At 32.5% G+C, this 22,961-nt stretch overlaps 1 protein-coding gene across 1 annotated transcript in view; it reads right to left on the reverse strand.

Moving 5' to 3' along the window:
* Positions 1 to 338: 338 nt before the first annotated feature.
* LOC126749050 (aminomethyltransferase, mitochondrial) overlaps positions 339 to 22,961 on the reverse strand; it is a 33,971-nt gene continuing 11,348 nt past the window's right edge. Inside the window, exons 2-6 of the mRNA XM_050458663.1 lie at positions 20,571 to 20,779; positions 20,319 to 20,521; positions 20,126 to 20,254; positions 799 to 948; positions 339 to 673 (exon numbers count right to left, since the gene is read on the reverse strand). Coding sequence (XP_050314620.1) covers positions 397 to 673; positions 799 to 948; positions 20,126 to 20,254; positions 20,319 to 20,521; positions 20,571 to 20,779 — 968 coding nt within the window. The 3' untranslated portion in view covers positions 339 to 396. The remainder of the gene's footprint in view (positions 674 to 798; positions 949 to 20,125; positions 20,255 to 20,318; positions 20,522 to 20,570; positions 20,780 to 22,961) is intronic.

Here is a 22,961-nt window from a genome sequence, read left to right on the forward strand (position 1 = left end):
CCTATAAAGTGAAAACCTACTCTTATCAAGATAAGCCTTTTGGATGTGGCATTTATCCATTTTTTTACATTTAAATACAGTCCATTCCTTAACACCTAAAGTTAAAAAAAAACAAAAGAAATATGGCAAATCTTAAATCGGAACAGCCTTTAGAAAAAAAAATATAAAAAATTCTATTAAAGATTTATAAAATTAATAGATTAAAGAAAATAATCTAAATTTAACAAATTATATGTTGATATTTAAGTTTAAGTCATTTTCTAGGTAAGGCCGTTCATACAACAAGTAGCATGTGATTATTGAAAATATACTGTTTTGTTTTAATTGTTTTAAACCCATTGAAAAAATATATATATTATTTAAGAAAGATGTTTACATTAAGTAAAAACATTTATTTTACACTTTGGGTTTATTGTAATAATTTGGAGTTACAAATGGCATTTTACTAACAGTTCCTTGATATGTCTTATCTCTGATCTTCAATCCTATTTTAGTCCCAGTCTTACTGAACTGTGAAAGCACATAACCCATAGCTATATTTAAACCTAGAGTTGGTGAAGGACAGCCTGATGTTACGAACCCCATAACTTCACCATCTTCCGAAAGGATCTTTGCTCCATGACGTGGAGGTGGTCCTGATGTTGTTGTTAAGCCAATTCTTTTGATTCTAGTACTAAAAATCGAACTACTTACTATACAAAATATAAGTAAATATTCAATAGTTTTAATTAATTTTGAAAATCCTCTTTAATAACTCTTCTGTCAGGAATATGAATAAACAAAATTTAGGAAAATTACCCTGTTTTGATTTGCTCGAGTATCACTTCAGCCCCAGGAAAGTTCCTTAAGTCTCTTCTTCTTTTAGCCACAAGCCAGGTTAATGCGCTCTCCACTGGAGTATTATCAGCTGAAATGTCACTACCGTAAAGGCAAAGACCAGCTTCCAACCTGTTATATTTATACTGTATTATTTATCCAATTTATATAGTAGCTAACAAATACAAACTGTATATTTTAAAATTAATGTCTTGTTATTTGATTTTAGTAAAGAAAATAACAATATATAATTTTGAACTTATTATACTATTAAAAAAAATCTTTTTAAAGCTTGAAAGCCATTCTTTAAACAATTATTACAACAACAAAAATTTTATTTGTTTTCGTTACAGATTTGAAAAAGCATTTTTAATGATTTTTATAAATATATTTCTGAAATTAATTCTGTTTATGTAATATTTATAAAATGTATTAGGTAGGTTATTTTATTGTAAATTCTGGTAAATAGTCATCGAAAGTCAGGTGGAATTTCTGTAAAGTGAGATGAGATGTACTTTTTAATCTTTAAGGTCCCTCAAGTTTAGCTTCTACTAGGACTAATATACCAAATTTCGCGCGACCGTAAAGTTAAAGTTTCCTATACGTCTTGCTATTTAAAAAAACGGAAAAGTTGGTGATCCGAGAATCGAGAATTTTTTGGTGAAGTGTTTGTGGCTCTGGTATATTCAGAACAACTGATAATATATGCCGATTTTTATTAACGAACGGCTTGCCGGTTTTTCATAACCTACAACAATAACATAAACAAACCAGTGTCATTTATCAAGAAAGAGTACATCTAACCACATAATTTTTAATTTTAATTTTTCTCTGTGCATTAAGGCTTAAGTAGTGTTGGACTGCAATATCGACACAGTTTTTCCTCCCATAATCAAGTGGCATTTTCCACTTGCCTTAGTGGTGTGAGTAGGGCTGGGCTAGGGTACCGATATCGCAATGTCTGGCTCTTGTACTAAGTGCAAGACTGCAGTTGCTTGCAGAGAACCTAAAAGAAATGGGGAGGTTTTTGGTTACCCTTGCGACCATTGTAGAAGCATGGTCTGTCAAAGCTGCAGTGATTTAAGTGCTACTGAAATCAGGGCAGTGGTGTTAAGCAAGAGATCTATGCCCTTCTACTGTAAAGAATGCTTAGGCAGCGTCAAGCAGCTGCTGGGACTGATCGATCGTATAGGAGTACTTGAAAGGGATATTGGAGTGCTGAAGACTGAAATATCTAAACTGCCTGTTGTACTGGATGAACTTGAAAGGGTCAGGACAAAGTTGGATGCATTACAGGTGGAGGTTACCTCATCTAAGATTCCATTGGCTTCCACTGGCAAGTCTCAACAACCACCACTTACTCAATCAAACGCCGAGGCTAGTAATATTGTGTTGCAGGAAGTTATGGAGAGGCAAAAACGTAACTGCAATTTAATGCTTTTTAACCTAAAGTTCGAGTCGTCTGAAGATCCGACTTTCACAGCAGACATCTGTACTCTGCTGAACGATGTGTGTGGCCGTAATATTCCTATATCCAAGGCGTCTAGATTTGGAAAAGGCAACTGTAATGGCTCCAGACCAGTTAAGATCACACTGGTGAACCATGGGGATGTCGGATTCCTACTGAAGAACAGGAGTAAGTTCTCAGGAAGAAAGATATACATTGAGTCTGACCTTACCCCAGCTCAGTTGGAATACCTTAATAAAGTCAAGAAAGAACTAAGGCTGCGCAGGGACAGTGGTGAGGATAAACTCTTCATCAAATATAGCCTTAATAGCGGCGAAAAACCAAGGGAAACCACCTCCCCCTCCTCCCACTCCTTAAAAAATCTAGTTTCTTGTTATTACCAGAATACCCGCGGCCTGCGCTCCAGGACCAATACCTTCTTTAGTGCTGCGTCTACTTCTGGCTATGATATTATCCCCATCACAGACACTTGGCTCCAAAATTATATACTTAATGGTGAAATCCTTCCCAACTCATACGTAATGTACCGTTCTGACATGAGAACTGACCTTGTTGCTGCTTCAAGGGGTGGTGGTGTTCTACTAGGGATTCTGAACCACCTCTCCTCGGAAGCCCTCGACCTCTCTGCGATGAGCCAAGAAATACCGGAAATTGACCTGGTAGGATGTAGAGTCAGATTTAATCATTTCATACTGTATATTTTTGTATTGTACGTTCCTCCTTCTATAGACTCTGTATAATTAGAATGCTTTCTCGAAGCCTTTTCCATGGTTAATGTAATCTATTCTGAACATGTGATTATCCTGGGAGACTTTAATGTCCCCACTTATATTGAACACTCGGTATCTCCCAATAGTAAAAGTCAACTTCTAAGTAATTTTTTTGATTTCCTGAACTATAAGCAATTCAATAACGTGGTAAATAACAATCTTCGCTGTTTGGATTTAATTTTTACAAGCTTTGATATCTCTGTACTTAATAGCGATGCATCTCTAGGACACCTACCATCCTTGTCTTTTGTCATTTGAATTCCATGCAGGCCTTACCTCAATAACCTACCCCTTAATAAAGCTGAAATAAAGGAATTTAATTTTAGAAAGGTTAACTTTCCTCTTTTGTATCAGCTGCTACTAGATACTGATTGGTCTCCTGTCACGGTGCAGCAGGACGTCAACTCTGCATGTAATGTTTTTAATGATATGCTGAACAACAATTTTGCTAGAGCGGTACCCTTCTAGGTAAAACGTAAAAAACGTTTCCCTTCCTGGTTTTCGGGGGACATAATTCGTAATATATATAAAAAGGAAAGAGTATTTCGTGATTTTAAGATTTCTAAGTCTAATCATCATCTACAGATATTTAGATCTCTGCGCAAGATAATTAAAGCTCTAAGCCAATTAGGCCAAGCCTTGACTGATTTCCCTAATCGACTTAATCCACCTTAAGTTATACACATTTTTGGATAACCATGGTCATTTAAAGAAAAAGTTTTGGTTGATTTATTAACATTTTTTTAAGGACTTCTCTTTTTGTGACCAGCATGACATTGTAAAACAAATTGTTCAAGGTAACACTAGCTTAATAATTCATAAATATTTAAAATATTGAAATGAAAAGCCAACTTCAAAACCACAACAACAATCTTTAAGTGTTGGCCATTCTAAAAAACAGAAAAAGTTTCGACAATCTAAAATGTCTTCAAAAAAAACAAAAACCTTGAATATTTACTCATTTATACTCATGATACACAATCAGAATCATTTTGTTTTTTAATTTTTTTTAGCTAATAGATGGCGCTAGACATTAGATTTTAGATTATTTAATCAACTCCCTGCTTCGTTAAAACAACTAGATAACTTATTTAAAAATAGACTAAAACGACTTTTATAAGTTCTATCGTCTATGATATCAGCGAATTTAGCAACATGCTGAAAGTCACTCCTGCCTAGTCAGTATCTGTACTGTTTGTTGGTACTTTTGTAGTTATTATAGTTTCTAAGTTTTAGATGTGTGTAATTAGGTTTTTTTTAGAATAGTTTTACTCTTTTATATTTAAATTATTTAATTTATATTTAAATTAACTTATTAGTTAATTAGGATTATCAGTTTCTTTCTCCTGACTTGCCTTATTCTATTGTATATGTAGTATCAAATGACCAAATAAATCAGTAATCAGTAGATAGATAGCACTAGATATTAGATAGATAGATCTAGATACTAGTAGATAATATCTTATTTTTAAAAAGTCAATACAGCTTTTTGAAAATCGCAGAATTTAAATTATTTTAATTATTGTTTAAATATTTTTAAAATACCTAAGCTAAATTACCTGAGACATTTTGATAGTAAATGTTTTTACATTTTTATTTTATTTACTGACCCATAACTAAAATCATGTTATTTACTTAAAGTAAAATAGACTAATATAAAACCCTTTAAAGTAATATTCAGAACCTTAATTGTGATAACACATAACTACTGTGATAATCAATACTTACTAATAATAAAGACTTACATATTTTGGATCTTTATGAAATACTTATTAGGATAATTAATGTTAACCTATTTAGGACATAATATTGAATACACAATATACTGCCTTAATCTGTTTTATTACGTTTCATGTTCCATACTTACTGGAGACAACCCCAATGACTTGTGACATCTTTACCCGATTGTGACTGACCAAAAATCAAAAGTTGGGTTTTCTTTTTATTTGCTTATACTAAAAAAAATAAAAAAGAAAAAAACATGCATATTAACTTGTACATATGTATTTGTGTTATATCTAATCATTATTAATTAATTTATTCACAATGAGAAGCCAGATTTATTTCAAGAAATAGGTTCAGTTCTTGTTCTTATTAGACTTTAGATTTTGTTTTCCATATGTGGATGTATATTATTTTGTTACATTTTTTATAGATGGTTAAAAATATATATGGTTAATTTATTATTTACATATGTTTGTTACGTGTTTTTTATAATGTTTTTAACTCTTATGAAAACAAAAAAAAGCAGGTAATTTTTTCTGAAAATCCAGAAATTATTAGGATTTTCAGTTAAAATATGCTTTATACATGCTACATGCTACAATTCCACTTTTTACATAAAAGGTCTTATTAATACTATACTTACAATTTACAGTATTTAGTTTAAAATATATTGTAACTATTTTTATGCGTTTTAAAACCCTTTGTTAAATTTATTTTAAAAAAATATTAAATAAATTACTTAAAAATAAAATATTTAAAAAAGTTTAGTTTTATTCTTTTTTTTAATTTCAAATTTGTTCCTATACCTATCGTGCCAATTTATAATTCTTGGTAAGTATTTATATTTAAATATTTTAAATGTCCTAAATAAGCAATATCTTGAGAACTAAATTTAAATCAAATAATATTTTAGTTGATGTGTTAATTCTTGAATAAAGTGATGAGGGATGTCTGAGATGTAATTTTTTTCCAGCATTTAAAATTAACAATTTTATTAAAATGTGGGTATTTCTAAACTGATAAGCGTATTTTAATAATTTTAAAATAAAATTCTATTTAAATATATCTCTCATCACTTGTCTGTTAACACATCAACTTCTGTAATTCTGCAAATTACTTCAAATTGAAATATCGCGCAATAGATCCCGCTTAAATTTCCTGCCACAACATTGACTCGTCTTTGTCAACAACGCCAATGGAAGTTCTGTCTGTTCATTAGGCAACACGCATTTCTCTATATCTGTGTTCTGTGCACGAACTTATAAATATACCTGGACAGCCAATTCAATGAAAAGTAAATGACCACTACTAGAGGGCCGCCATTTTGCGTGATTGTGTCCTTTCGATGTTGGTCACTCTGACAAATTTTAGTTGTGCCAACTGTAGGGAAACAAAACAATTAAAGTTCTTGAGAGGTTATGTTTACGAAAATACAAAATAGAAAGTTACATATAGGTAAGAATTTAAGATAGTTGCGTTAGAGCTGTGATTTTTCTTGTACTTCTTTAAGAATTTCGTTAAAATTTATAAAAGAAAGTAATCCTCACCAAAAATAAGACAAAGTTTCAATCAACTTGGAATAGATGCATGCACTTTAAAATATTTGTTTTATCATTCTGATAATCTTGAATCTTATAAATCCTAATACCATGAAAATAATGATATTCATTTAAATTTTTGCTTGTATTTACTTAACAAATTCAGTTAAAAACACTTATTTTCTTTCTATTTTTACTATTACGAGTTTTACTTTTCTTCCATGTACAGTGTTTTCACATTAATAGGTACAATTATCTATAAGAATCAAAATATAGATGATTTTATGAGGGTTTGTAATTATCAAGGGTTTATATAATAAAAATATATTATTCTGTCAACAACTGAATATATTATTCTATTATAAACCACAGAACACAAATATATAGTTATAAACAACACAGATGGACAATTCACAATAATTCGGTTTTGAGAAACTGAACCAAATACCTTTAAATAAAGATGGTGACACATTATTCACGTATTAAATAAGAAAAAAGATACATCGCCTGTTTCAGACGATATACCCAAGCGTCGTTTACAAATCGCCAAAAACTAGGCAATCCGCTATACTCAAACGTCAAACGTCAGCGTAACTTCATTACCGTTATTTAATATATTTTTTGTTGGCAATACTAAAAATTTTCAGAGTGACTAACATCAAAAGGACACAACCACTATAAAAATGGCGGCCACCATGCAGTGGTCATTTTTGGCTATCGTGGCCATATGCATTAGCAGTCCTGGCATTGGCAAGTGGATCTGAAACAGAGGCAGAAATGTGGGCCAAAATATTCGACGTTGCCACGTTTAACCTCAAAACGTAATTGTGCGGGACTTACTTTCTAATAATATGCAATATAAGATTTTTTACAATCACAAGATATAGAGGGTAAAATGTTAAGAATTATAATCTAAATAGTTATTCCATTTTGGCTTTAATACGAAATTGTTTTACCATTAAATATGGTACAATTAAATATTTGTCCAAAAAATGGATCATGTTTAGTAAATCTGGCAACATTACGTTCCACCTCTACATTCCTACTTCTACTCCTCTACTTCTTATAGTCTTGTCTTGCTTGTGATTGGTTTCCCTCGCCGCACGTGTTTTTGTTATGAATTATTTCGACAGTTTAATTCACCGTCCAGCGTCCACCGACCAGCGTCTTTGTCACCTGTTTACAATGCTTGCTGCCGTTTCAAAACATTGATTATTATTGAAGGGTGGACAGTGGCGTAGGTTTTATCGTTGATTTTTATATGTTATTTATTATTTTGTTTTATTTGTGGCTATTAATTAAAAAAACTGATATTAGTGTTGTGTATACCTATAAGTAGGTAGTGTAATTTTCGTAGGTTTGGAGTTTCACTGTTTTATTACTTACATGAAATACCTAATATTTAATTTTTTAGTTTCTTTTATTATTGTCTAGATATATACGAATAATAACATTTATTATAATGAATAAATTCACTGAGGGTAAGGTCCTTCATAGTCAAACGAGGGAAGCGATAGCAAACGTTTACAGGTAAGTTATAATAATTTATTTAAAAAAAAGTGAAATACATTGTGCCTCTTAAAAAAACAGTGGTTTATATTATATTTTATTGCTTTTTGTATACCAACTATGCATTCAAAATGTTGTTATTAGGATGTGCTATGAAGAAGTTGCTAATAATTCGATGAAATTGCCTCTTAAGCGTAACCTTGATCGCGTTTCCCTTTATACCGGAGTCTCCGTATTATCTGTGAGAAAAATTCACAAGGAAGATGAAGAAAGGCGACAAAATAATCCTGATGAAATGTTAGCCAGTCCAGGGAAAAAACGGCCACGGAAAACTGTCGTCGAAAAAGATGACAGTTTTCATTTTCAAATAGTTAGGCATTGTATCACCAGATTTTACCTGTAATATAAAGTTGTTCCGACAACTAGAAAGTTGTTAAGAAAATCAAAAGAAGAGGCAAAATTTTCTTATTCCAGGGAAACGCTTTGGCTTTTATTAAAGTCAAATGGCTTTTTTTGGCGTAAGTGTCAAAATAAGAGGAAAATCTTAATGGAAAGGCCCAATATTCTTTCCTGGAGATACAAATATCTTCGCGAAATACGAAAATACCGTGAAGAAGGCCGAAACATTATTTACTTGGACGAAACTTGGGTGGTAACGATATGACGATTTGACGATTAAGAAATGTTGGCAGAGCGATACGGTTACTGGTGTTCTAAAAAATATTAGTTCAACGGGTAAGCATACAATATAAAACAGTGTGTATAAGTTACAGTCATATATTTTTTCACGGGCAAGGACCCGTTAAATTTAAGAAATATATATATTTTAAATGATATTTTAGGTCGGCTAATAATTGTTCATGCAGGTTCCGACAAGGATTTTGTGGACAATGCTTGTTTAATATTTAAAGCCGGATTGGCCACAGGTGATTACCATGGCCAAATAAATAGGGAAAATTTTACTAGATGGCTCACGGAAAAACTTCTCCCAAATATACCTGCCAATTCGGTAATAGTGTTAGACAATGCTCCTTATCATTCGGTGCAGGAGGATAAAACCCCAACAAAATCCTCTTTAAAAAGAGATATAATCGCCTGGTTAACTAAGAAAGGTAGCTATAACAACTTAATTAAGCCTTTTGAACTGATAAATTTTAAATATATAAATGTACCTACATAATAAGTACATACACGGTGAGTTAATGAAAACTTTCAACCCCAGTTTCTTCAGATAATTTCTTTAAAAAAAATTTTTTGATGATCGTTTTTTGACTTCAGGCGAACAAATTTATTTGGTATTTTCAATCCCTTAACTCTAACCCCTATGCGGGGGTGACTATCAACCCCAAAATCTTAAATAGGAAGGGTTGTCGAGTGATACCCTTACCATTTAAGATTTTGGGGTTGATAGTCACCCCTGCGTGGGGTTAAAGTTAAGGGGTTAAAAATACCAAATAAATTTGTCCCTTGCGGTCTAATATCGATTGGCAAAAAAATTTTTTTTTAAGAAAATGGCTGAAAAAATGGGGTGGAATAAGGTTTATCCTGTATATTATTATGTATTACATATACTATATGTTATAGGTATAAGTCACGATGAAAGTGCCAGAAAATTTGATCTTTTCGATTTTGGTTTTACGCCACAAACCACCTGGTGACCAAAAAAATTATATAGTAGATCGGATTATAAGGTCCCATGAGCATACTCCATTAAGAACACCGCCTTATTTATGCGAGTTAAACCCAATTGAATTAGCTTGGGCAAGACTCAAATTTTTAATAAGAAGTTGGAATACTACTGGCAATTTTAACATTACAACCTTAAAGGAGGTTGCTATATCCTCGATTTCCGAAAATGATTGGCAGAAATTTTGCCAGCACGTCAGAACTGTGGAGGATAAATTCTGGGAAACTGACCAAATCATGGAAGAAATCGAGCCCCTTGCCATCACAATAGAAAATGAGGACAGTGACACTAAAGGCAGTAGTAGTGAAGACGATAGTGAATACGAGGCTGAAGGTAAAGAAAACGAGCTCGCTTATTTCACCAGTGAAAATAAAAACATGTTTAAGTGAAGTGTGTGAGACTTAACAGTAAACGAAAAATTAGGTAAGTTATTTACCTTATATTTTTCTCAAATTACCTTACTTTTTCGAAAATACCAAAAAGAGTGAAAATTTCGCATAAAAAAAACATAAAAATTCCCGTTCCTAGTTTAACCGAACTTTTATCATTGCCAAAACGCTTATGCTGTTCGTTTTTATAATCTATACCAGGTGGCTCATTTTAGTCGACGTTTGACTTTTGTTTTGTTTTTTTAATGACCTCCAAAATACACGTACTATTGCAGTGACGTGGCCCCCTGTGACCTTAGCAACTTTTGTTTAAACTTTGTTTTTAAATTCGGCTTAGCAACAGAGATATTTGCGTGCTACCCTGTATACAGGGTGTTCCACAATCAACGTCCTAGGCTATAACTTTTTTATTTTTAAGTATATTTTTTTTAAATATATTTTTAATAGCTATAGGATCACTACCCAAAATTACTTGAAAAAACTACCCCCGACAAATTCATTTTTGGGGGATGTATTTGTTGGGGGTAGTTTTTTTAAGTAATTTTGGGTAGTGGTCCTATTAGCTATTAAATTTTTTTTTTAATTTTTATAGTTAAAAATAAAAAAGTTATATATAGCCTGTGACGTTGATTGTGGGACACCCTGTATACCAAAAAAAAGAACTTATTTCTAAAACCATAAAACATACAAATGAATAATTAATTAGGAAAATTTATTTTGATAAATTTTAAAATTATTTTCCTTAAATCGAATTTTAATAGTTTCACATAATACCACACGCCACTGTCCATTTTATGAATGAAGTCGGCCATGTTGTCTCCACTACTGCATTCCCCTTACCTCAGGCCGAAGTGTTTCAGATCCGTTTGCCACACTGTATATTTATAAGTTCGTGTAAACAACACAGACGGACAATTCACAATAATTCGGTTTTGAGAAACTGAACCAAATACCTTTAAATAAAGATGGTGATACATTATTCACGTATTAAATAAGGAGAAAGATACATCGCCTGTTCCAGACGATATACCCAAGCGTCGTTTACAAAACGCCAAAAACTAGGCAATCCTCTATACTTACACGTCACACGTCAGCGTCGTCAACTTCATTACCGATATTTAATTAATTTTTTGATGGCAGAACACTAAAAATTTTCATAGTGACCAACATCAAAAGGACACAAACCCTATAAAAATGGCGGCCACCAAAAATGACCATGCAGTGGTCATTTTTGGGTATCGTGGCCATATGCATTAGCAGTCCAGGTATATTTATAAGTTCGTGGTTCTGTGGTATTAGTATTAAAAGGATGCTTTGAGTGGTTTCAGTGCGTTTCTTAATTAATATTAAGACTAAAAACTTCCTTTTTACTGAAAAAGGATCTGAAGTGGGTCACATATATTGAAAAAAAAAACAAAATCGTTCTTTTCACAGGCGAATTAGGTGTCATCCACAGAAAATCCCCCTTTACAAAAGAAAGTTAAATGGAAGGAACGTGTCGGGTTGTTTTGAGGTTGTCCGATCGATCGAAAGATGGCGCGGAACTTAATTTTGCGATTTGTTGCAGGAGCTGTTTTGTTTAATTTATTCTCCGATAGATGAGGCACTCTGTATTTTTTAACTTGGGTTTTTCCCGATTGGCCTTCTGTTTTGGGTGCCATTGCCATCGCCATCCTTACGTCATACGTCACTTCGATTTTAATATTTTCCCTAGATATTTAATTGAGAGACTAAAGTATTAAACAATATAAACTTATTATCCCCATTAATATTTAGTGTCCAGTGCCTGTCAAACGAGATTAGTGCTCTTCACAAAATAGGAATTAGCTACGTATTTATAAATCCAATAATCATCTCCGGTACTCCAGTGCTGTACTTTCTCGTGTGTTGTGTGTTGCGTTGTGTTACCTAAAACTTTACTTTTTACTTTGGTTGTTAACTTTTTATTATTAACATTGAATTGATATTGAGATCATTTTAGAAAACGTCTGTTTATGGGTGACGTAAAGGCAAAACATAAATACTATGGCCCAGACTGCACAGACCTATATTCTAGCCGCTTCCTTTTTCCAAGAGGAATGCCAAATATAGATAGCAATGGATAATTAAGATTAAAAATCCTTGCTTAAAAACCACTGGTGAAATAATTTATTTTCAGATTATATAATATGAATATTCCATATTTTCTATAGTATTCATTTATAGCACTGCACATAATTAATTTTATGTCTAAAAAGAATATTGGTGTGTTTTCTAAATATAATATTAAATTAAAATGCTTTTGAATTACCACACCTATGATACCTTAGGAAGTTTCATTAATCCAATTAAAACAAAATCATTTTTTTTTATTGGATTAATATTATTATAATTTTTGGCAGGAATCTTTATTTATTCAGAAAATTTTGTTGATTACTTTCAAAATATATATTATTAGTCAGCAAATAAACGAAATCTTTAAAGTGTAAATTTTTTACCTGTTACAAAATACAACACATTGAAAAAATATGTAAGAAAATTATATATTGAATAAAAAATTGGAAAGTCGATTTGACATCATTGTCTGAGAGATGGTGAACTCAAACAACCTCGCCTAAGGTTTGCAGCTAGGCTTATTCTAGGCATTCAATGTTCTAAGCAGCGAACTTGTTGAATTATACAGATGTTGTTGCAACTAGAGTTTTTAAGATTATCTTCAACCTATGTCTTCTAATCAGCTTATCAATAATCTTATCGTCATAACCATTGATCCTAAGCCATTGTTTTAATTATTGCTTGTTCCTTATTAAATCTGTTATTACATAGCGGAAATGGAACTAAATGATGTACCAAGAAATGCATGCTCGCCATTTTATGTTGAAAATATTGTTTATCTTTAATTCATTTATTAAATTTATGCTGAGAAACATTTTCTTCACGAACAGCCTCTATATTTTTTTATACATGACATAGCTACGTAATACCAACCAGTTCTAAAGTTTGTCCTTAACTTCGTTTATAATTATGCAAAAATCAAGATGAATAGGGAATTGGCGTCTTGGCAAAAACTAAAAGGAAAAAAGCTATCTGAAGGCGCATGTATGTAGGGTCACAGGAGGAACTATTGCTAATGCGTCTAACACTTTTGTTCTTCTCCGGATTTCCTCATTTCGGACTCTACTTCTTAAGCTTATAGGGAGCATAGCTCTCTCTACGGCCATCTGTCTTACCTGGAGTTTATTAGTCGATTTACTGGTTAATGCCATTGTTTCTAAACCATACTTAAGTACTGACAATATTTATATGCATCAAAATGGGAGTCGATACTTGCATTGTCCATAACTCCTAGAACTGACCAAGAAGATTCATTAAGATTGAATCGAAAGGTAGTCAACGAAGGCCAGATTTAGAGGAACATTATACTCAATGAGGATGCCCAGTTTCCAAGTGGTCAATTGTGCTCAGGCCTTTTCAAAATCCTGCTTGTTTGACTGGTTGGTATATATCCATCTTTGACGATACTCGAAAGCACACTTCCATAGCTTTCAGTATTCTCCTCATTTTCTACTACTTCTGGTAAATTCTTGAGAATGGAAATAACTCAGGTTGAGGTTGAATATAATCTCCCACTGAAACTATTATTTCTTCTTCTCGTTTTTCATATAGAGTGGCTGGTGCAGTTGCTGGTTCATTTAATGTATCTTTATAGTTGTCAAAGATAACCACATCCCTACTTATTAGCTTTTTATAGATCATATACCCTATATCCTTCGACATGTTTACTGCAGCCTACCAGAATTTTCTTTTCTGCTTTCTTGTCAAATTTTCACAGTTCTCCTTTGGTACATGCACCCTAACAGGGCTTCCAAAAACTCTTAAACTTAGAACATTGAAAACAATTTTTCAAAAAAATGCCTCCCTGTTGATTTTTTGGTATTTTCTTGTCATGCAAACCAATTGCAGGTAATCTATTTCTTAGGTAAATGGCAGTATTGACAGTCGCTGCCCAAAATAATTTTTCTAAATTAGCCTCAGTCGACCAACAGTGGACACTTTGGTCTCTCTACTATAGTTCTGTTTAACTCGTTCTGGAGTATATATGTTAGTTTTCTGATGAATAAATACATTGCCTTTAAAATAGGCATCCAGATAAGTATTCACAAACTGTCCACCATTATCTGATCTAAGGATTTTGATTTTCCTCTCTTATTGATTCTCTACACAACATTTTTCATATTTTTCAAATGTTGTAGGACTTGATTCTTTGATTCTAAAAACTAAACAAATCCAAACTTTCTTGAGTAATGACAAAACGACAGAGGTCACAATGTATTAAGTCTAATACATTATCTGCTCTTTTAGAGACTTTTGGAAAATGCAATCTATGTTGTTTACCTTCATAACAAATGGTACAATTGTATTTTTCTATGTCAATTTTCTCGGCATAATATAAACCTTCTACAGCGCCACTTCTCATCTTTGCTAGCTCTGCACTGTTTAAATGATCGAATCTTTTGTGCCATGTTTCTGCAGAGACTTCCCTATTACCTATTAAAAAACACTTCACCTTTTCCTACCAGTATAGGGTTCTTATTATATATCTTGCAACATTGTACATCAAAAATTACATTGCTTCCATTTTTAAAATGGCGACTTACCGATAGAAGATTGTTGGTTACTTCCGCTACACAAAGAGCATTCTGGACAATAATGTCAGTGGCATACCTTCAACACCGATTGTATTCAGTATTGTTGGCCACTAATATATCCTATGTTGGACAAGCACTGCTTCTCTTCAATAACTTATCATCAGCTACCATATGTACATTAGCTTCACTGTCAACATACTGTTTGCTTAATAAACCCCTGACCAAAAAATAACATTAAAAACACTTTCATCTTTTTTCCCCATATTATTGACCATATTATTGTTTTACAATGCCTAAACTCCTTGCAATTATAGCACTGTATGTTGTTGAGCTTGTCTTTAATATTACTAGACAAATTATTTTTCTTGCTAAATGACTTACTATGTCTTGCAGTGCTGTCCAGAACTGTCCTTGATATCATTCCCTTCAATGTCTAAAAGTTTTGTCTTAATACAATCTGTAGAGAATAATATACCCGAGTGGTCAATTGCCATTATCATTGGTAAAAATCTTTCTAGCAAACCTGCAAGCATTAATGATCCTACTCATTCATTATCTATATTAAAGCCTGTACCTCTGAGACGTTGACTAGTTTCTACAATTTTGGTTTATGTAGTTCCCCATTGAGTCACATGAATATAATCTTACGAAAATTAGCAACCTTAACAAGCTAATCCTTTTTGAACAACGACTGTCATCAAACATAGACTTCAGAGTTAGCCATAAGTCCCTGGCTGTTTCTGTAGAGTTTATGTGGATACAAAGGTTCTCTATAGTTAATATTAATTTGGCTTTTGCCCTTTCATTTGCAAGTTTTGCCGCAGCAACAGGAGCTGAATCTGTTCTTGCACTTGGATTTTTATCTGCACTTGAACTTGCCTGAATTCAATTCTGGAAGCCCTCTAGGACCAAGTAATTCTGCTCTGCAAATATCCACTCATCGTAATTTTTTTTGCCTTTAAATTTGGGAATACTTAACTAAAAGTTAGCCATGCTTATTCTCTTATGAAAACAACGAGTATCTTTTACTGGCGTTTCGGCGAAAATTTGCAGTCTGGGCCGAAAACCTCTTAAAATCTGAAGTGTGGATCATTAAGAACACCGAAGAAACTTTTAACTATTTTTATTTTAGAGTAATAAGGATAAAATAAAGGCGAACAAGAACATTATTATTCCGCGACACACCAACTAAAACAAACATGCGACTAACATAATTTAACCTCACAAATAGACTAGATCATATAAACAATATGATCATATCTCATTTCAAGGAGAGAAGCAACTCATACGCTGGTTAACACTAGTTCACTGTCTCCGGCTAGGTACAATATGACGCCTTAGTATTTTTGATCTAATGTACAATACTAATGAGGCATTTGGATCTCTACCACATGCTGAAAAATCAGTGCCAAAAGTCAGTAGAGCTCTTGCAAGAATTTGACGTCCATATAGCACGTTTGACTGAACTGGCATATCCAAATGTACAGGAAAGGATCATGAAACGTTTGTCAGTTCAAGCATTTCTGGATGGACTCCGCGATGGTGCAATAAGGTAGACTCTACTACTAGCTAGTAGATACACTAACATGGCGTCAGAGAACCATCTAGCAGTCCATGGTCTTTACCGGTAGTACTGGTAAAAAAAAAAGACGGCCAAGAAAAAAAATTAAAAAATGCCATTTGGACTGTGTAATCAACTGCATTTAGTATTAAAAAAGTACATACAATATAGTTAAAATTTGTCGTGTTGGAATGTGCGGGTCTTCAACATCCCAAGCACCAATTCAGGTTAATGAAATTACTATTGAAATAATTGATCAAAATATAATACATTTAGGTATATTCATTCACCTGCCACTTTTACTGATTACTGATTTATTTGGTGATTTAATACTACATATACAATAGAATAAGACAAGTCCGGAGAAAGAAACTGATAATCCTAATTAACATATTTAAAAGAGTAAAACTATTCTAAAAAAAATCTAATTACACACATTTAAAAATTTGAAACTAGAATAACCGTAAAAGTACCAACAAAGTACAGACACTGACTAGGCAGGAGTGACTTTCAGCATGTCGCTAAATTAGTTGATATCATAGACGACAGAACTTATAATAAGACGTTTTAGTCTATTTTTAAACCTGTTTTCAAAACTGTTTTGTTCAACCTTTTTAACTATGTTGAAGTTATCTATTTTTGAACGGCTGATGAAACGGATTTTAAAAGGTTTACCTTAATGACGAAAAATCGCTTAAGGACTAGATGAAAAGTCTAGAAGAAGTATTCCTGAGGCTATGAGTTTCTCGACTCAAAACGAGCTTAAAGAAGAGTCTGTTTCAAAGCACGATGCAGTATCTGGGTTACATCGTCTCCAGTAAAGGAGTTGCGGTGCCCAAGGCAAAGGTCGAGACTGTCAAAGATTCCAGTTCCGAAAGACAAGTATGAGCTATGCGGCTTTTGCGGAATATTTATTTACTACCGATGCTATATGGAGGGATTTACCAACATCGAAAAACCATTGACCAGGCTGGCAGAAGGTGAGCGGAATTTCCAAAACTGTCAGGAAGTTTTCGATTACCTAAAAGAGGCTCTGAGAAGCGGCTCTTACTTTATACTGAGCGATCCAAATCTACCTGAAAGAAAATTTATTGGACATGGACGCTAGCATTGTGGGCATAAGAGCCGTGCTTTCTCAAATCCAGAATTGCCTAGAAGAGAAAGTCATTGGCTACGTTAGTAAGACGCTGTTTAAGTCAAAGCGTAATTCAAAGTCAAGAGAGGCTACAATTGGCACTGAACAAAAGCCGCTAAACTGCAGAATTACCAACTGATTAAAATATCAAGAAACGCAGTACCTTTTAAAGCCCCATGGAATAATTTAAAAGTGTTTGGAATTTTTTGCATTGTTTTTACCGATTATTGTTTTTTTAGAGACCAATACTTTCAATAGAATAGTGCTAGTCGAAGCAAGCAACTATATTACATTCCAGAAAATTTTAAATACAGGGATTTATAATAATAGACACTATAACAGATACTATAGGTGAAAACGTATAAAAAATAAAAAAATCTTCGACAAGGTCAAAGAGAGCAAGGACGTACCCTATAATATGGATAAATAAGCTTGTCTAAAATTGGGCACACAGGTTCTCACATATGTATCTCTTCTGCTCACACCTCCTATTTCGTCGTGACCAATCGGATGTTCGGTATTCGATCTGTTCATTTCTAAATTTAAAAATTTGTAAATAGTTACTATCCGTAGAATCGGTAATCACCTGACAGTCCTTGACCAAAAAGGCAATGGAAGTCAATAATAACAAAGCTCGAAACATAAGTTGAAACATAAGTTATACAAGTCAAAGAACAAGGTAAAGGAATTGGTAAATTGTACACGCCTAAAACTAATAAGAGACGAGAACAAAAACTCGACCTTATTCAAAACGCTGCCCAACAACTATCCTTCCTCTTCGCCTTCGGACTGCCCCAAACCCTGAGAGTCAAGACAAAATACAAAGGCCTGGATATAGATAATGTTTATGGAAAAATGAGAGGAGTTATGAACGAATTGCAAAGCTAGACTTGGTATTCCACCCGGAAAAGAGGAAGAATACATGTCCGCTTGTAAAGTTTGTAGCCTAAAGATATACTGTTGCCATAAGCTGTATGTTTTATAAAAAATTACAATCATTAAACAGAAAAAGTAGAGTATGAGCTAGAAGCATTTCTGGCTAATAAAACTATCAATATTATTTGTGTTACAAAACATTATGTGAATAAGGAGGAACTTGGCGCAATAGTGCTGTAAGGCTAGCAGTTGACCAAGTTGTTCTTACCAGAAACAATAAACAGGCGGAGTAACTTAAATATTTTTAAGGGACTTTTTAAAGAAAAGTTGTTTAAATGGTCATGAAAATTTTATTGTATTTATGAGTGAAAAATTTATTGAATATTGCTTTTCTTGCTGAATGAATTATTGAATTTGTCATATATACAATGGGCTATCTCGCAAAAATATCTATCTCTGGATGGTTCTTTTCGCAATATGACATTTAATGAGGTTACTGATATGACTAATATATTAAAAAACACAAAAAGGAAAATATATATGGTTTGAGTGTAAAGTTAATAAAATCAAAGTTAAAGACCTATTAATTAGACCTGTAATTAAGCTCATAAACATATTTAGAAAGAATACTTTTCCTAATGTCTTAAAAGGAGCAGTAGTGTTGAACAGGCAAATTTCACTGCTCCCTTTTATATCTACAATATTTTTAAAATACACGGCCTTAAAGGTCAGCAACTGCATGGACATAAATGTGAACTTAATAGTCTGTTTTTAGGTAGTCAATCTGGTCTTTGTGCAGGCAGAAATACTACAATGGGTATTCTAGCTCTAGTCTCCCAAATTTTAGAAGGCATATGATAATAAATAATATAAGGCAGCTTTATTTTGTGACCTGAACAAAACCTTTGATTGTGTCAGTCATGACATCTTACTAAAAAAAAACGATGTGCCTACAACTTCAATGAGAATAGTATTTAATGGATAACACCTACTTAAATAACAAAATTCAAGTGTGGTCACACGGAGTTGTGACATCGCTGGAGAGGGCAATAAATGAAAGCGTTCCATAAGGTTTATTATTGGGACCCATATTATTCTTAATTTATATCAATTTCAATCTCCTGCAAGTAATTGCAATGTACAGCTTACGCTCTTCATTTATGATACGATTATGATTGTTTCTCTCTCCAGTGATAGGTAATATAGGTGTGGTCAATATGGCTGCGCAAAAAGAGGCTGATTTCTGGTTCCGGTTAAATAAACTTCCGTTGAATACAGACAAAATGCATTGCATGATATTTACAATGCGCCCTATAGAAGACTGAGATAGTGAAAGGTTTCTGGGGATAACTTTTGACATTAAAATACGGTGAGAATCACATATCGAGGTAGTTAGTGGAGGAATGCTGAGAGACTCTTAATGCGTGAGTCACATGATGTTCTGCATGAAATTCTCCTTAAAAAATTGTTTTTATTCAGTAGTTAAATTTTTAAATTATATTTTAGATGTTATTTGTAAATTAATTGTTAATGTACATTGAATGTTTTAGTAAATTAGTTTTACCTGAACCGAAAATTTGCTAATTTTGCAATTACATTTAATTGAATAATTCAAGATTCGCTTATTAAAATTTTTTGAAACTTTGCACAAGGGTTTGCCAGATTGGTCACTTCAAAAAGTTATCTTAAATTTTTTCTATAAAATGTACATGGAAGCCAATAATTGACCCCCTTAAAATTTACATGGGTTTTCCTATGTTCCGCTCGGCGACGCATCACCCGGTACTTAATAAAGAATTGGAATTATAATAATTTCATGTAATTTTGTATTTAATATAGATAAATAAAATTAGACAAATTGTTACGTAATGATTTCATGTTAATTTTAAAAAAATAATTAATTGATTCTCCAATTAACTGCAATTTTATTATTTATTTACATTGATTTTGCCATCCAAGAACTATGTTGGTCAGATGTGTATCTAGTTTTTTAATCCAATTAAACAAAAAATAAAGAGCTTACCGTAAAGAATCTCTAGCACCTAGTCCCGCCATCCTAACATCTGAATTTTCCAATAAAGCCATAACAATCGATTCAACCTTATTTGCGGCTACGGATAATTCAAACCCATCTTCACCAGTATAACCACACCTAGTAAGACATATCTTGATGAAATTAAGAAAAACAGAAAAATAAAAGATCTGTAGATCAATACCTAGTAATTCTACAGTCATTGACGTTTAAAATGCTGCTTAAGGCCGTGTTCATAAAATACAATTTTGTTAGATCAATATTTGTCAATTTTTGAAGTGCAGTAGAGGCCTTGGGTCCTTGAAGTGCTATAAGCGCTTTCTCAAGTGGATTGAAAAACTGTATATATATTTCTGCATTGGGATTAGTAAGTTTCTTGTATCTCTCCTGATAAAATTGTATTAAAATAAATCCTTTAACAAGTTAAAAAACTTACCAAGCCACAAACTATAATTTTTTGGTCTTGTTCCCTCATGGCAGCATTAGAGACAATATGGAGATGTTGATTATTTATTTTCGTAACGATTAAATCATCTAAGATTCTTCCATTATTGTCAGTAAAAATAGTTAAGCTAGAACTATTGTCTTTAAGTCCCTTTATATCAGCGGTACAGAGCGATTCAAAAAAGTCCACACAATTCTTGCCTATAAAAAGAAGGTTATTGATTAAAAAACTAAGAAAAATTGTTAAGAGAAATATATCGATAACTTTAAACGTAATTATAAGTTTAAGAGAATGCAAACTAAATATCCAAATTATTTTGTAATCTATTCTGAACTCTTGAGACATTTTATGCTTGCGTTACTTTTATACTTTGCGTGTGCTTTCTCTCAAATAGTTTATATTATTAAGAGTCAATCATTATATTTTGTATTATTATCATACGCTGGTGTTTACAACTGAACCATATATAGTTAAAATAATCACAAAAAAAAACTCTAGAATATTCGAGGGAAATTCTTTAAAAAAATGTAATTAGCGTGCGAACACACTGCCACAACGAAAAAATTGTTGAAAAAAACTGAAGTTGCTACGAAATAGTTATATTCTAAGTTATATTCTAATCATACAATATAGTAAACAACTTTTACTATAAAAGTACATGGAGGGTCAAATCCATAACATCAAAAAAAAGTTTGAAATATACTAGATCTTTGGTGACAAGACCTAAAAAATTGTAATTAGAGTATAAATATATACCATATTTTAGCGAGTACGCGCCTTATGACCTCTTAAGTGTAATCTCACCATATTTTTGCGCTTGAATAACGTCATGTCTATAACAGCTGTTAGAGTCTGAAAATTTTTGAAAATGCATGAAGAATGGCAATAAATACCTACGGAAAATTTATCCGTCCGATCCTAATTTTATTGTCTTTTGGCCTACAGAATTTTATCTTGTATCATAAAAAATATTTGACTATAGGGATAGCGATATGATAAAGAGGAATTATGGATCCGTACATTTTTTTCCGGAGCTCCAAAAGTACTCGAAGCCGCGTTGAAGTAAAAAATAGATGAAATAGTCCCTTTGGTCCGCCAGAACTCAAATTTAAAACCTTTAATCGACATGAAATTCTTAGGACATAAGGGGTAATAGGGATTTAAGACCTGTAGACTTTTTTGGCGAAATCGGTATACAGGGTAAGTTAATTTTAAGCGAATAAAAATTATTTAAAAAAATGTAAACTGCTTCAGAGGCTAAACTATAATTTATATTGAAAAGGTGCTTCGGCAAAAAGGCTTATTTTTATGGAACATTTTCAGCCCTTTAAAAAAAAACGAGTTCTGGCATTTTCAGTTTTTTTGGAATTTCACCGCTAAGTGGTACTTATTTACAGAAAAAAGTTTTTATTATTTGTCTTTCAAATACCATATAAACGAATTTTTTTAAATTATGCAGGGCGAGCTATTAACTTTTTTACGTGAATAATAACGTCCTTTAATAACTTTTTTTTGGTGGTACTTAGAGGCTTCATACTTTTAGCATTTAAATAATCTTTTAAAACTTATTTCTCGACACATTCGACAAACAGCTACGTAGCGCAGTTTTTGTTCTACACTATTATTTGACATTAACGCTTAATGCCGACTTACCCACGCCACCAACAATAACCATTTTTTCTCTCAGACACCCGGAAATTAGCTATAATCCACCAAAAGCCGTTTTTATTTAAACATTACAGTTTTCCAGAAAAACGCCATTTTCTATAAAAAACCCAAAAACCTATAGCCTACAATCCAATCATACACTCGACGTAGAGAAGTGGTGGTTGCATACAAACTGATAAGAAATTCCTCTGATAAATCAGGTAGCGTCCTCTCGCTTGGCAACGGAAACTGTTGTAACTAACTTGATAGTTTATCGTGCCTAATTGGACCAATCAAAATGGTAGAAAGGCGTGGCCAAATTAAGGCGGGAAATCAAATTTAATTTAATCTGATAATCTTATTATTTAAATCTAAAGCAAACGCTTCTTATAGAGAAAGGAACCTTTTTGATTGGTGTTAGCATCAGATATTGATCAGAATAAAAATAAAATTCTTTAGCTTTATTTTACATATCAAAGTAAGTTAATTTACTGCAATAATCAATTAACAATAGTATACTACATAACACCAATTACAAAATGGAAATACAACAATGTTTTGCTTTAATACATTTATTATTTAATTTTCCTAAAAAAAAAGTTAAAATGATACAAGTAATTTACAATAATTTATTATAACAGACTTTATATAAATTAGAATTAATAATGTTTAAAAGTATTTTGTTAGCACTGTTAGAACTACCCTAATGTCTCGTCTAAGTGAACACAGGAAGTT

This window comes from Anthonomus grandis, chromosome 2, assembly GCF_022605725.1.
Source record: "Anthonomus grandis grandis chromosome 2, icAntGran1.3, whole genome shotgun sequence".
In the NCBI taxonomy this organism is placed as follows: domain Eukaryota; kingdom Metazoa; phylum Arthropoda; class Insecta; order Coleoptera; family Curculionidae; genus Anthonomus; species Anthonomus grandis.